General features: G+C 34.4%; 2 protein-coding genes across 2 annotated transcripts; both read left to right on the forward strand.

The window, feature by feature from the left end:
• Window positions 1-2,489: 2,489 nt before the first annotated feature.
• Window positions 2,490-6,322, forward strand: LOC127160067 (GTPase IMAP family member 4-like). Its single transcript, XM_051102741.1, has 3 exons — window positions 2,490-2,535; window positions 5,369-5,976; window positions 6,296-6,322. The coding sequence occupies exons 1-3, from the start codon at window positions 2,490-2,492 to the stop codon at window positions 6,320-6,322; spliced, it is 681 nt and encodes a 226-aa protein (XP_050958698.1).
• LOC127160062 (interferon-induced very large GTPase 1-like) lies at window positions 6,323-12,969 on the forward strand. Its single transcript, XM_051102739.1, has 2 exons — window positions 6,323-6,481; window positions 7,499-12,969. The coding sequence occupies exons 1-2, from the start codon at window positions 6,413-6,415 to the stop codon at window positions 12,173-12,175; spliced, it is 4,746 nt and encodes a 1,581-aa protein (XP_050958696.1). The 5' UTR covers window positions 6,323-6,412; the 3' UTR covers window positions 12,176-12,969.
• The last annotated feature ends 3,326 nt before the right edge of the window (window positions 12,970-16,295 follow it).

Raw genomic sequence — 16,295 nt, forward strand, 5'->3', positions numbered from 1 at the left:
CTGTATTATGGACAGGGCGATTTGGTGCTTTTAGACATGCATATTTTATGTGTTAATTTTTTTAAACTGTTTGATATAGTTTATGTATGTGGTAATAGGACAAAGTGCATCATCATGAAGTATTTCAGTAACATTTATTCAAAACTCTTATTACAATTTTAAATTTACTTACAAAGGACTGCAACAAAAACAATGCAACAAGACATGCATAAATTAATAATAATCAGCAATACGAAAGATAAATATGTCTTTGTAGCTGATCTTTACCTTTGCTTCATTTGACCCCAGCACTCCACCCCTCTCTAATGTTAATTCCATCTTAAGTCTTGATGATTATGGTTTAAGGTTCAATTTCTAATCTAATCAGTATTTTTGCTACTTTACAGTCTTTCCTGTTGATAGTCTGCATAACAGTTGGTCTTTAACCTTAATACTGAAATTGAAATAGACTCCTCATTCATTTACGCACATCATAGACTTATACAATGTAAGGTTGTTCATAGAACTCATTGATCAAGATGTAAACTTGTTGAAATTGTCCCAACCATTGACCACTGACAGGTGTCACTTAGGACCAGCCACATTAACCCATATGTTTTGGACCTGCCCTGCTCTCTCTTCATTTTGGGGGTCAGTATTTACAGCAGATTTAGGATGGGTTATATTTCATAAAGCTACAGAAAATCAGACAGATTTTCAAAATCTGGCAGACCTTTCTTGCACATGTTAAAACTCTCCAGCTGGACCCAGACTTTGTAGTTTGACTCTGATTACCTATACCAATCCCCCCTCTCAGGCTCTTATTTGTTATTGGTCTTTTGTTGCTCGGATAATATGCTTACTGGTTGATTAGTTTGTAACCTTTTAAAATGTGTATTGGGATGGATGTATATGCATTTGTCTGACCTCTTATATGAATCCGTAAATTTATATATACCTTGTAACCACCATAGTTTTTATTATTTATCATTTTGATTTATTTCATAATTTTAAAGTTTATTTATTCCAGTTAACTTTTATATGTTTTGTGTCTGTGTGTGTGAATAAATAAGCTTTCCCCTGATGTATGGTTTGTTAGGATAGGACAATATTTGGCTGAGATACATCTATTTGAAAATCTGGAATCTGAGGGTGCAAACAAATCAAAATATTGAGAAAATCACCTTTAAAGTTGTTCAAATAAAGTCCTTAACAATGTATATTACTAATCAAATTTTTTTTGATATATTTAGTAGGAATTTTACCAAATATCTTAATGGAACACGATCTTTACTTACCTAATGATTTTTGCCATTAAAGAAAAATTAATCATTTTGACCCATACAATGTATTTTTGGTTATTGCTGCAAATATACCCCAGCGACTTTTTTGTGATTTTGTGGTCCAGGGTCACATTTATATTTTAACCTTTCTTTTCAGTGTGTTTTCCTTGTAATGTTTCCAAAATGTTAAAAAATAAATTATAAAAAAAGCACATAGATTATTGCCAAGTTTCAAAAAGGAAAAAGAAGCACCATAGAAGCACACAGATGAAAATGATTCTGTGGTGAAGTACATACTACAGAAAAACAAATGTAATTAAACAATTGAGTTCAGGCAAGAATTTAAAAAAGAGTAAATTCTAAATCAGTGCTCAATTCAAGTTTGTAGAAATTAAAGTTTGAACTTATATTTTACTTGGAATTGTTTGTTATGTTTACAAGGACTCTTTGAGTAAATATCAAAATTATGATACTGGTGTTCCCATTATTCAGTGGGGCGTGAATAATTTTATTTGCCCTAGTCATACCCCTGGGGCAAAGTACACAACACTCAAAAAACTGTGGATACTCGAGAGCACAAACACAACCCTGACACACACACAAGTGTGTTGTTGTCCTCTCCATCTTCTGTCTGCTGACCAAACTTTCTCCTATGATGCTTCAATGAGACGAATATGTAATGGCATTCAGTTCAGGTAAGAATCTAACTTGACCAAACTGATGATTAGCAAGCTATAAAGACATTCTTAAAAATAGGAGTAATTTCAGAGAGGACATTGTTAATTTACTACAATAAATGTAACTGATAAAATAAATGGCTGACGGGGCAATTCGCTGCTTTTAGACATGCATATTTTGTGTGAAATTTTTTATTTATTTATTTTTTTTTTTAAACCATGTGAATATCTTACTGTGTGATATAGTTTATGTATGGGGTAATAGGACAAAGTGCATCATCATGATAACAAGAATTTCAGTAACATTTATTTAAAACTCTTATTACAATTTTAAATTTACTAACACAGGACTGCAACAAACACAAAGCAATAAGACATGCATAAATTAATAATAATCAACAATACAGTATAGACATAGAAAGATAAAAAGCAAATGGTTTTCTGGAGGGAAATATTCTAGGCTATACATAGGCTATATATATATATATATATATATATATATATATATATAAAATAAAAAAAAATAAAAAATGGCTTATTTTAGACCTTCATGACACCAACATCCCTGGTCCTCAACAGTATCAAGTTTTTGCTAGGTAAACAAATTAATGTAGAATATGCTATAGTGACCGTATGGCTATACACTGTAAAAAAAATGTTGAGTCAACTTAAAAAAAAATGGCTGCCTTCAAATTTTAAGTTCAGTCAACTCAAAAAAATGTTTATTCAACTTGAAATGTTAAATTATACTAAGTGACAACTTAAAATTTTAAGGCAGCTGGGTTACTTACCCATCTATTAAGTTTAGCAAACACAAATATTTAAGTTGTTACTTAGTACAACTTAACATTTCAAGTCGACTAAACTTATTTTTGTTGACTGAACTTAAAATTTTAAGGCAGCAGGGTAACAAATTATTTTAGGCTGACTCAACAAATTGTGTTTTTTACAGTGTAGTTTCTTCAGATCTCCTATTTTCACTGGAATTGTGTCGGACATAATTATTTCAATTATATTAAAATAGTTTGGCAAAAATACTTGACTCATTGCTCTACCTTCCCTTCTTCTCAATGACACACATGAACATGTTAACCAAATACAAATTAGCTTATAAAAACAAACAGAATTGCTAAAAAAAAATCTTCAAACTATATTATTATTATTATTATTATGGTTATTAATAGTGAATAAATGTAAAACTTTTTAGACTATTATTTTGTGTTATTTAATTTGCCATTAAGATGTGACCAAAAAAAAAAAAAAAAGTGTGTCTACTGGGGGTTATAAAAGGTCTGTGCACGGTCCTATCATTATCATTTAGTTTTATTTTATTATTTTCAAATTTAGTTATTATGTTATGTTTAAGTTATTATGTTTTGATGACAAAGAAGCACAATAAAAGTACACAAATGAAAATTAACATTTTAAATTGTTTGTTATGTTTACAATGACTCTTTGTGTAAATATCAAAGTTATGATACTGGTGTCCCCATCATGCAGTGGGGCATGAATAATTAATAAGGTTGAATTTTACTGTTTTTGAGTTGTATTTACACTGTTTTATGGTTGCTTGTGTTGTTAGGTTTAGTAACTTGCTGTTTTGTGACATCTGGGATTCATTTTGTACTCAAAATGATTCATTCACCTCAAACACTGTCCTCTGATTGTCCCGTCGTTGTGTACCAAGTATTGAGGTCTCTGTGTTCATTTTGGTGTTAACTATATTGTGTAGATATATCATCTTAGAAAGTCTAACAAACTGTCGACTCCCTTGTTTGCTTAGATGTTTCTAAGTGAAACTTATCCTATAATTGCATGGGTTTGTTTCAGTGCTACATTGTTAGAGTAAAGATTACAAACAATGACTGAATAAAATCTACTTGAATAGATCTTTGTTAATTTTACATAACTTAGTTAAGTAAATTTGACTTAATTTTCTACTTAAATTTACTTTTAAAAATATGTTTGCAAAAACTAGCAAAAGAAAAATCTGTAGATCAAGTATATCTCTTTTGGAAGGGATATTTTAAATCAGCTACTGATTTTGCACTATATGCTTACAATGTGGAATGATCCTATGTTGAAAGAGCATTAACATTGAAAATTACCACTTTATATTGCAGTATTTTGTAGAATTGAAAAAGTATCTGAACAATTATCTCAATTAACAAACAATTAACAGTTATCTCTCTGATAATAAATTCAGTCTATTTAGAGCAAGGTCATGGATATGGGTAATAAAATCTTTCTAAAGTGGCAATACAGAAAATGTCCTATCACCTGAAGCAGATTAAAGAGTGAGTTCAAAGTACAGTTGATTAAATCTTTAGGTTTATAAATCAACACTGCAGATTGCATGACAACATTTGATCATATCAGTGTCATATCAGTCATATCAAGTCTGTGTGGTGTGGTGAGGGCATAAAGGGCTTGTTGACATTGCAATAACCATAAAGTTCCTGATCATAAAGTATAAATCAAACTTTATCATAAAGTGTCAACAGAAGTAGTGCTGGCTCAATACCACAATTTTGGCTTCGGTACAATACAAGAATCTAATACCCCAGTATTGATACTAAAATGAAATGCCATAGGTGACAAATAAGTAGCCTCAGGAAGATAACTGAATTAAAACAGTTCTATTAAGAACAGAGACGAAAAAAAAGAAAAGAAAAGAAAAGAGGAAAATCTTCCGTAAGTTTTATTTATGAAAAAGTATTATTCGTTTAACCTACACATACACATCACTCACTTATTTTATTACCCCCCCAAAAAAACCTTTGAAAAAATTACCCTTTTTAGACTGATGTGATGATTTCTGCAACAATTAACTATATCTAGGAATCAACCTGCGAGATCACTGATACAGGATATTATCATGCTAATTTATTTAATTTGTTTCATTGTCCGAAACCTAAAAATGGGCCATAAGGGCATTTTCCTCATGCTATAACCATAAAATACACCAAAAAGACAACATAAAATCCCAAGAGTGAAATCAAATGCCAATTGTCTCTCGCTTGCTTCGTCCCAGATTGCTACATTGTTTGTCTTAGGTGTTGTGTGTTTGATTGGGAAATGTGCGCCTTAATGAAGTCGATCAGAGTAATATTTAAAAAAACTTAAACTCTGCTCCGTTACTTACACAAAACTATTGTTTACCTGCAAATTTTGGTTAGTTATGTTTTACAGTATATATTTTTATATTGGCTATAGTTATGTTTAGGTTTGGAAGTGGGGTAAGGGATCTAAATATCAAAATCATTGGACAGAGAAATTTCAGGAAAATAGTTTGATGTGTTAAATATATTTTATTAATGTTACACAGTTAATGTTCATATAGTGATGTCAAGCGCATATTAAATCCATAATTTATTTGATCTCAGTTTGTAGGACATGACCTGAAAACACTTTTTTTTTCTCCACCAGATTCACCAAAGGTTTTAGATGAGCTGAGGGTTGTCCTGCTGGGAAAAACTGGAGTTGGGAAGAGTGCTATAGGAAACACTATTTTAGGAAAAGAAGCATTTAAAGAAGACGTGTCTTATGATTCGGTTACTAAAGAGTGCCAGAGAGAAACGGTTGAAATCAATGGCAGATTTATCACAGTAATTGACACTCCAGGAGTGTTTAATACTAAACTTAGCCATGAAGAGATCCAGAGAGAAATCATAAAGTACATCTCCATGATATTTCCTGGACCACATGTGTTTCTCTTACTGATACCAGTGGGACGTTTCACGCAGGAAGAGGAAAATGCTGTGAAGATCATTAAGGAGACTTTTGGTGAAAACTCTTTAATGTACACCATGGTGCTCTTCACCAGAGGAGATGATCTGAAGAAGAAGACCATCGAAGAGTATCTGAGAAAGCCAGGATCTGCAATGATGAAGCTCATTAAACAGTGTGGAAACAGATACCATGTGTTCAATAATAATGAGACTGGAGACCGTACGCAGGTGTCTGAACTACTGCAGAAAATCAATGACATGGTGACAGCAAATGGAGGGAGTTACTACACATGTAACATGTTCAAAGTGATGGAAAGAGAAAATCAAAAAGCACAAATAAAGATGTTAATGGACAAAGTGGAGGAACTGAAAAGAGAGAGAGAAGATCTCCTGGCCAAACATGAAGAAGAGAAAGAGAGAATGAGAAAAAAGGAAGAATTTACTGAAAAAGAAAATAGAAAAATAAAAGAAACAGAGGAGCTGGTAATAAAAACCAAAGAACTTATCATGGGACTACAGGACTTACAGAGACAGCATGTGGAAACACTGAAACTGATGCAAGAAAATGATAAGAGGAGAGAGGAAGAAAAACAGAATTGGAGTAAACATCATGCGATTCTTGAAGAAAAAATCGAGCATGAGAAAACTCTAAGAGAACAACAATGTAAGATTTTTGAAGACAAAATAAAGTTAATAGAACAAAAGCAGCAAGATGAACAAATAAGAGCAAAACCAATGCACTATGAGGAAGACAGAAGAAAAAAACATAGAGAACATGAAAATGTGCTTTCAAACAGCCTCTTCTCAACAGGTAAGTGATCAATATCAAGGGTCAAAGGAATTTAGATTTATGACCATTAAGAGCTGAATTTAGACAAAGAATTCACTTCACTAAGAATTAAGTTTTTAGAAAGAAATATTGTAATGAGTAGAGCTGCCCCTGACTAAGGATTTTTCTAGTTGATCAGTAGTTTTTAATTTAAGCCGTTTACGCCATAGTCCCAAAGACAAAGATGAGTCTGAAAGTTCCAACACGGTATTTAATAAAATAATAAACAATCTAATGTTTGATCCAAGGCAATGCACAATACACAAAAAACAACCAACAGTGAACTGAGGAAACAGCAACTTAAGTATACACTGATAACAAAGTAAAAGATTAACAGGTGTGATGATCAAATGAACTGAAACTATAATTAAAAAAAACAAATGAAACAAAACAAACTAGTCCAACTAAAAGTCCATGATCAGTAAAAATGATGATGCGCCTTTAAAGAACAATGCACTTTCTAATGGATTACATAATCAGAGTATTTGTTTTCGATTTGAATTGGTTTGTTTAAAAGTAGACAAGCTTTATGTAGATATATTTATCATGTCTGTAAGGCAAATGGCCTATACAATGGGTTTTGCTTCATTTTTGTGACAGATTTGAGGTTGATGAATAATCATTTAGATTTCCTACCCAATATACTGTAATTACCTCAAGGACCACCCATTAGAGATCTGTCCATCACTGACCTTTTTTTTCTGCAATCAACCGACTAATACAATTTTGGTCTCTTCTCGTCGACTAATGGGGGGCAGCCCTACTAATGCTTTAATTCTGTCCGTAACATGTAAAAATAATGTTTTCTTTTTGCAAAACTCTCATATCTAAGCTACTTACAATAATAAATATTTATTTATAATTATGATTTACAATATTATTTCTAATTATGAAACATCATCAGTACAAAATTATCTCAGAGTGTCTACAAGGATATTTTCTCTGCTAATATGACAAAAACAAATGAGTATATCCATGTGTTCATATATCTATTTACAGAGAGATGAAACTCCAAAACGCCAAAATCCAAAGCTGGACCTTAAAAACATTAAACAAGTCAAAGAACTCAATGAAAGACTGGATCTGACAAAATACCATCAAAATAAAATGAAAACAGTAAACATTCTTGAAATCACCAAGTCTTCATTTCAGTCTCAGGAACCACATGAAGAGAATGAACTTGTAAACTCACTCCTACAAAAGTTAATGAACATGGACTACAGAGCAAGATACACTGTCTTAAAACACAGAAAGAAGGAAGGTGAAGAAGACAGTGCAAACTACAACCCTAATATTCACCCAATGGATGTTCAGATGGCTGAGTTTCATTGTGCTGATGGTTTCCTGAAGCAGCTGATGGTGACTAAACTCTCACAGTGTCAGTATGCGCTGCCTCTGCTTGTTCCTGATCCATTCACACAACAGATTGAGTTTCCTCTCTGGACATTTAGACAAGTCAGCAAGAGCTGGAAGAAGAAAAACCCCAACAATGAGATCATCAGTCAAACCCAGCTGGTCTACAAGGCTGAGACTCCAATGGTGGCTTTCTACAGGTTTGGCTCAGTGTCTTCATCCAAGTCTCAGCTGATGAACAGCCTCATCAATGAGAAACACAACACGTTCTTCCACAGGAACTGCCCAGGCAGCAGCAGAACCAGATTACTAATGGATGGAGTGGTGGAGATCGCCTGGTACTGTCCTTCTGGGAAAAAGGCCGATGCATTTGATGACTGTGTTGCTTTCTGTAATCTTCATGGTGATGCAGGAGACAATGAGAAACAATATGAGATTTTGACCAGTATGGCTTCAGTAAACGTCCTCTTCTTACCAGATTTTGGACAGAATAACCAGTACAACAGTTTGGTGGGATCACTCTTCGAATCTCCTCAGCCTCTCATTTGTCTGCTCACTGACAGTAAGTGTGATAAAACAGAAATGGGGAATGGAAAATTCAAAATTGGTCTTTTGAACAAAAACCAAACTGATGTATCTGAGCAAATAAGAGAGATGATCAGAGTGACTCTGAACAACCAGAAAAAGAGCTTCAAGCTTGAAGATGTGGCCAAACACACAGGAATCAGAGTAGATGAGGAAGATCCAGAGTGCCAGAGAGGAAAACAAGCAGCAGATCAGATCATGGGTTTCCTGAAAGGAAAAGATCCATCAACAGTGAAAGAAACAATCCTGCCCTGTCAGGGGAAACTGTGGCATGACTGGTGTAAAATGAACAAAAATCTGCGTCATTTAGAAGGAGAAAATCTAGAAGAAGATAGAAGTACCAAACTAAAGAACATGAGAGAAATAAGAGAAAAGCAAGTAACACAAGGATTAAGTGAGTTTATGAGGAAATTTATTGACATAATGAAATCACAGAGAGACAATGAAAAAAACTATTTTCTCAGATGGATGATGAACCTGTTGGATGACTTCACTTCAGATGAGCTCTGCAGACTTCATAAGGAATATTATGTGAAATGGAATGAAGTCTTAGAAATGAAAAAGATACCTGACAGACTAGATCAACTGCAGATTGAACAAACAAACTTGGAAAACATCAAAGACAAAATCAGTCGTACTACCTTTGGCCTAGAGCACATCCTGAGAGAGTTTGGTCAAATCTATGAATCCTCGACAACTGTGAAGAAAATCAAGCAAGGTCTGCAGTTTGACTTCTGTTCTCTCCCAAGTCTTGCAGCAGAGATGATGATCTCTGGATTTCCCATGGAGCTGATGGATGGAGATGCTGCTCATGTTCCTCTCACCTGGGTCACTGCTGTTCTAGAAGAACTTGTTAAGAAACTGGGAGACCAGAAACTCTTTGTGCTGTCAGTTTTAGGGATTCAGAGCACTGGAAAATCAACCATGCTGAATGCCATGTTTGGACTCCAGTTTGCTGTCAGTGCTGGCAGGTGCACCAGAGGAGCTTTCATGCAGCTGATCAAAGTGTCAGAGGAGATAAAAACAGAGCTGATGTTTGACTATATTCTGGTAGTTGATACTAAGGGACTTCGTGCACCAGAAATGTCTACACCACATCGTGACAATGAAATGGCCACATTTGTTGCTGGTCTTGGAAACATGACGCTGATCAATATTTTTGGAGAAAACCCATCTGAGATGCAGGACATTCTTCAGATTGTTGTTCAGGCCTTCCTGAGGATGAAGAAGGCCAAACTGAATCCCAGCTGCATGTTTGTGCATCAGAATGTCTCAGATCTCACAGCTGGAGAGAAAAACATGGAGGGAAGGAGACGACTGCAGGAGAAACTGGATGAAATTACAAAACTTGCTGCTAAAGAAGAAGTCTGTGATACAGAATGTTTCAGTGATGTGATTGCATTTGATGTTCAGAATGATGTGAAGTATTTTGCTCAGCTCTGGGAGGGCAGCCCACCCATGGCGCCACCAAACCCAAACTATTGCGAGAACATTCTAGAACTGAAGAAGGCTATTGTAACACATGCTTCAAAATCAGATGGCATAACGCTGACACACTTAAAAGATCGTGTTCAAGATCTCTGGGAGGCTTTGCTTAATGAACAGTTTGTCTTCAGCTTCAAAAATTCACAGGAATTTTCAACATACAAGAAAATAGAGACAGAATACAGCAAGTGGAACTGGAGCCTTCGGAGTGCCATGCTGGAAATCGAAAACAAGCTCCACAACAAAATAGAAAATGCAGCAATTCATGATGTTGAGGAAACTGATCTTCAAAAAGAACTAAATGCAAAGAGTGAAGATGTGAAAAAGGCAATGTCGAATTTCTTTGAGAAAGACAGAGATACAGGTACACTGAAGCAATGGAAAGCATCATTTGACATAAAAATGAAAAAACTTCAAGACGACATTGTGAGGGAAACTAAGAGAAAATTAAATAAGGTCCTTCATCAGCGTGAACTGAAGAAAAAGATGGATACTCAGAAGACACATCATGAAAATGCTCTCTTGGAAAAGAGCAAAAAACTTGCCTTTGAATTTAAAAACCAAGCAACTGATGGAAATGTAATGAAACAAGTGTTTGATTCCTTTTGGAAAAACCAGATGATGGAGATCATTAGAGACATTCCTCCAGTCAAACATATTGACATATTTGTTGATGCAAAACAGCACCTGAGTAAAACCTACCCAAATCTGCTTTTAGACTGTTTGAAAGAAAGCAGTCAGCATGTTGATATGATCCATTTGCCAAGATATTCAGAATATGTGAAGTTTAATAAATCCAGTGGATTTAAAACAACTTTCAAAAATACAGACAGAGCTGAAGAGAAGTTTGGTCTTGCTTTATCTATAGAGGATGAAGTCGAGATAAGAGTCTTAATCAAAGACATTGCTGAGTACACAGATAAAATGATTCAGTCATGTAACATTGCAAATACGGGCTACAACATCAGCTACATTCAACAACTCATAGATTACATAAAGGCAAGAATAATGGAGCATGAAGATCAGCCAAAAGTGAACTATGTGTTCAAGACAGAATTCTTCACTGATTTGGTACTCTGCATATGCCACAGAGCAAACAAGACATTCACTGATCAATACAAAATATTTAGGGAAGCCAATGATCCGGTTCTCCATTTTGAGAAGAAAAGTAAAGAGTACTACAGAATTTTCCAGAAATACTGTGAAGGAGCATCATCAACTGCTGTTTTTGGAGAATTTGTTTGTAATAAACTCAAAAGGTCCATTCAGCAGAATGTCTACAAAAAAACTGCCAGAGATTTAGCAGATGAAATGAAGACAAACTGTGAATCGCTAAATGGGAACCGATCAAACCTGGAGAAACATATCCTGAAAACACTGGCAGAAAAACAGGATTTCAATGCATACATGACCTACATTAACAATCCCAACAAACACTTTAAGAGATTCATCAGAGTTGAAGTGAGACAGTACATCGATGAAAGATTTGAAGATATTGTTGGACCCAAGATGGAAAACAGCATTAAACTGCTGGAGCAACAGATTATAAATGCAGCACATGAATCTAGCAAATATGTTCAAGAGATCAATGGAAATGCTGAATCATGGTTGCGTTGTTTCACACACTGTGTCTCTGATGTTCTGGTATTCTCTGTAAATGACCTAACTGGAGTGAGTCATGATGATGTTGATGTCAGCTTCCTAGAAGATGTGATCAGAAAAGAACTTCCTTCTGTAATATCTGACATACGCAGTAAATTCAGTAGAGAAACGTTTCTAGTAAAGCTGGAACACAAAGACAGACCAGATGAGATTCTGATTAAACTCCTCTGCGATTGCTGTTGGGTTCAGTGTCCTTTCTGTGCAGCCATCTGCACCAACACAATAGAAAACCATGATGGTGATCACAGTGTGCCTTTCCATCGTAATAATGGATTGAATGGATGGGGCTACAAAGGAACAACAAACCTATCTATCAACATCTGCACATCATCAGTAGCCAGTGATCGATCTTTTTATCCAGATAGCTCAGATGATGCAGTCCCCTGGAAGGAATACAGAAAAGGAGGTCCTGAATATGCCTCATGGAGCATCACACCAGATTTCTCTGAGATGCCGTACTGGAAGTGGTTTGTGTGCAGATTCCAAAAAGATCTGGAAAATTACTATAAACAAACCTATGAGGGGAGTGGCAAGATTCCAGATGAATGGAGAAAATACTCTCAAGAGGAAGCTATTGAGAGTCTCGATTAATACATTTAAGCAACAATTATCAAAGACTCTGATACAAAGACAGTTGAAATAAATATCTGTTTCACAGACTCTGTTCAGAGACATGCAGCTAAATGCAATTTACTATTATAAAAATGACCAGAAGCATGCAATTTTGAATACTGGACTTCAAGTGTGGTTAACTTCCATGATTTAGGGAGGATTACAATCAAACAGCAAACTGCAGCAAAGTTCACATGACCCAAACCCCAGACCACCTTTTCAGTCAGACTTGGTAGTGAACACTGAGTTTGGAATAATACACAATACGTATAAACTGAACTCTGACAACAGAACAACAGACTAATGTCTGCACCAAAAGCTCTGGTGTGAAAACACCTACTGTAAGAAATGCTATTTGCCTGGTTTAAACCAAGAAATGCTACTTAGATTTAGTCAAAATAATGCTCCATGTTTGACATAATATGCCATGTAAAAAAAATGTTTAAATGCTATTTACTTGATTTGGAAAGTGCATGCAGGACTAACTTTGATCATAATGTAGCCTAGAATGTAAACAAATAATACAAAAAATCATCATGATATTCAATATAAAACTACTGAGTAAAAAAAGTGCACAGTTAACAGAATCTGCAATACTGCTGTTTAGATGATTTAGCTTTTTGTGTTGTATCTTTACATTCTCCAGTAACTGTGTCTTATTGTAACCTGTTAAATAAAGAGTTCTATAGTTACAACTGCAGGCTTTATGTCCGTATATACTGCAGATTATTACTTTTTGCAATTTATTTCTTAATTTGGGTGTTTATTGTTATATAGAGAGAGTACTAAAAATGGCCTAATCTGCATCCACAATAAACAACAGTAAAATTTACATCTCCACACTGAAAAGATTTCTCATGTTTTAATAAAATATATAACGCTGAATCAAGTGATGAGTGTATTTCTAATATTTTGTTACTAATGAAACTTGAAAATAAAAGAGAGAACGATTAAAAATAGAAAATACATAGAAAAATAGTGTTATCATTCACTCATCCGCAAGATGTTCCAAAGTATGGAAAGTCATAAGAAACTGTTGATTTCCCACATTCTTTAAAACAACAGCAGATGAAAAAAATTCAAGGTTTGGAATAATCTAAGGATGAGTAAATGATAGAATTGTCATTTTTGAGTAAACTACCCTTTTAAGTGTCATTCAAAAACAATGACCCATTCTTTTATGCTTATTTATTAAATTAAAAGTTATTTTTAATTTACATTTTATTTTTCATTTAATACATTTTAATTAATACATTTTCATTTTAAGTGTTTTAAGCTCTGTATGCATAAAATACATGCATGTTAAACTATGACAGTTGTTATATGATTTACAGTGACAAATGAATAACTATTTAACAATTGTCCTGACAAATGTAATGAATTAACTCTTTATATTTACATAATATCCATTCTTTAAATTTGAAAATTCTAAAACTATACAATTCTAAAACAGTTAACACTAGAAAATACTGAAAAAGGCACATTCACAGAGTAAAAAATTTAAATAAAACTAAATTCAAAACTATAATAATATTGCTGTAAAGTTTAAAGCATGGTATGCAAAAAAAGGTACAAAAGAAGTGGTCTCCTTTCCTAATAAGTAATGCATTTACAATATTTGTAAATTTTCTTTGTGTAGAATGACCTGGATTTCACAAAATTTGTGATAAAATCTTTATATATAAAACTGAAAAGGACAAATCACGTTTGCATTTATCATCTTCATAATAAGGTAGCCTTAATATTTCTATTAATATACAACCACTAAAACAAAAAAGAAAAGTTATATGTTCTAAAGATTTGTCTTACCCTTCATACTGATGAAAAACACAATGAAAACCCACATGCTGATAGACATTGAACAATTATTGTATTATTATGTTGGGTTGATTATCTTGCTAATCCTTCTGAAGCTCAGACTCATCTGATGAGCATTCAGTGAAGACATTAGGTCGCTTTATGACTTTCATCAGGAAGTGACACACTGACCACAAAATCAGATGTGTAACCAACTATGTAGAGCAGCAAAAAAAAAACTTCAACAATGAACAATTAATTAACAGCTTTTTATCTTAGAGAATAATAGACCTGAGAATTTGTAATCTAATATAGACCATAAATCTAGAAGAATGTAGAACTTCACTTGGCAGAAGAGTCTCCCTCTTAGCTTTTTGTTCCACCAGTCACAATATGATTTTACACCTTTAACTGCAGGAATTTCAAAGTCAGTTGACAAATACAAAAAAAAAATAAAAAAGAAAGGCTCCCAATTTACACCACATCAGAATTTTAACACATTCTTAGTTTTGTTACAGGTTCTGATAGGTTAACTATACAGATCATTCTAGTGACATCTAAACATGATGTTTTTTTTTCTTTATGCAATATGGTTATTTAAAGTTCAGTTCATAAGAAACTATCGTAAGGGTGGTAGGTGAATCTTAAAGCGTGTGAGGGCACTTCTCATCCGGGCAGCTGTTGATTCTGCTGGAGACTGTTCATATTCAACCCCAACTCCAACAACAAAATATTTTCCCTTCAAGGTTGAGCTGCAGCACATCACTGGAACAGAACAATACATTTGCACTGAGCACTGATACAAATTACACACATTATTCACAGTTATAGTTTAACATATAGCAATTAATGGTGCTATAATCTCTAAAAAGAATTATAAAACAAATACATAGTTATTCTCTGAAAGCTGGGCTGAATAAGTAAACACTGTTACTGCATTCCTGACATGGATCAGACCCTCTCAGCTACCAAATACAGACATTACCGTAAACATATCAGAATAGTTTTAAGAAAACTATGATTAGGTATTCATTATACTATAAGAAGAGGGGATTAGACATTTTTCACAAGCTCAAGCTTCTTCACTTTTATTTCAATGTTGGAAAAATATTAAAATGTTGCATTGCACAGCATGAATTATACATACTACTGGAAATGTTCCAGTAAGTCCTTTGACCAGTGATCAAAAACAAAGCCCACTTGTTGCAAAAAAAAAAAAAAAAAAAAAAAAAAAAACCATGAAACAGATTAATGGAAACACACTGGCATTGTAATCAGCTGTACCACTAGATGGCACCAAAAGTTTTCAACAATGGATAATTAATCTCAGCTTTTGTCTCTTTCTGTCAGTAAATAGTTTTAATGTCTCCAGTGGCCTTCATCGTAAATTTATCAGACGTGTAGAAAATGTATGCGTCTGCTTCTGACAAAGATGTCACGAACTGTCTATTTAGACTTCAAAAAATATGCAGCAGGCTAACGGGCGTTTGAATGTGTTTGCTTTCCATTTAAGCTTCAAAATAGCTGTGGTGTGGTGATTAGAAATCATTGTTTAACTAGTAACACAACGCTTTTAAACAGGTCTATCTCTTATCATAACGTGCCGGTTTGAGAAACAGGTGTTTTAAAACTAGATGACAGTAATAAATATAAGTTAGTAGTTCGTGATCTGTGCGATCAGATAAAATATAATTTAAGAAAACAATATTTTACGGATTGCGTGAATGAACGTTTAAACATGACGAAAGTTTTAAATCACTAAATAAGAGAAGGTTGAAATACTAAAGAAAAACGCTTTTGCAAATACACGTAATTTTGAGGGCGGAGATTAGAGAGCACAACCACACGACACGTATGTTCTTCTACCCAACCTCTCTACCTAATTAAGCCGCTTTTCCACTATCGGGCCCAGTGCTTTAAGTGGGCCGTTACGCGCCGGTACTCAGTACCGCCACTTCTAAATATAGCTCTTGAGAGTACCGCCACCTCTCCATGCGCCCAGAACGTGCTTTTAGCGTACCGGTACTCTCATTTGCACATCTGTTATAATCGTTTGGCTGCGCTGCCGCTTTTCAGAGCGCCCTTCACAAGCACGCTTCCTAATTCGTCCCACCGAGAGCAGAGACTACATTACCCATACACCAATGTGTTTTACAAGTGAAAAGCGCATGCGTCGCTTTTGCCGTTGTCATGTCAACAACTCAACGTGGTCCGGAGAGGGTGTGTAAAACGCGCAAACAGCTGCTCGGTTAAAATACAAAAACAATGAACACTTAATATGCTCTCCTGGCTTCAGACTCTG

This window comes from Labeo rohita, unplaced genomic scaffold, assembly GCF_022985175.1.
Source record: "Labeo rohita strain BAU-BD-2019 unplaced genomic scaffold, IGBB_LRoh.1.0 scaffold_285, whole genome shotgun sequence".
NCBI classification, from domain to species: Eukaryota; Metazoa; Chordata; class Actinopteri; order Cypriniformes; family Cyprinidae; genus Labeo; species Labeo rohita.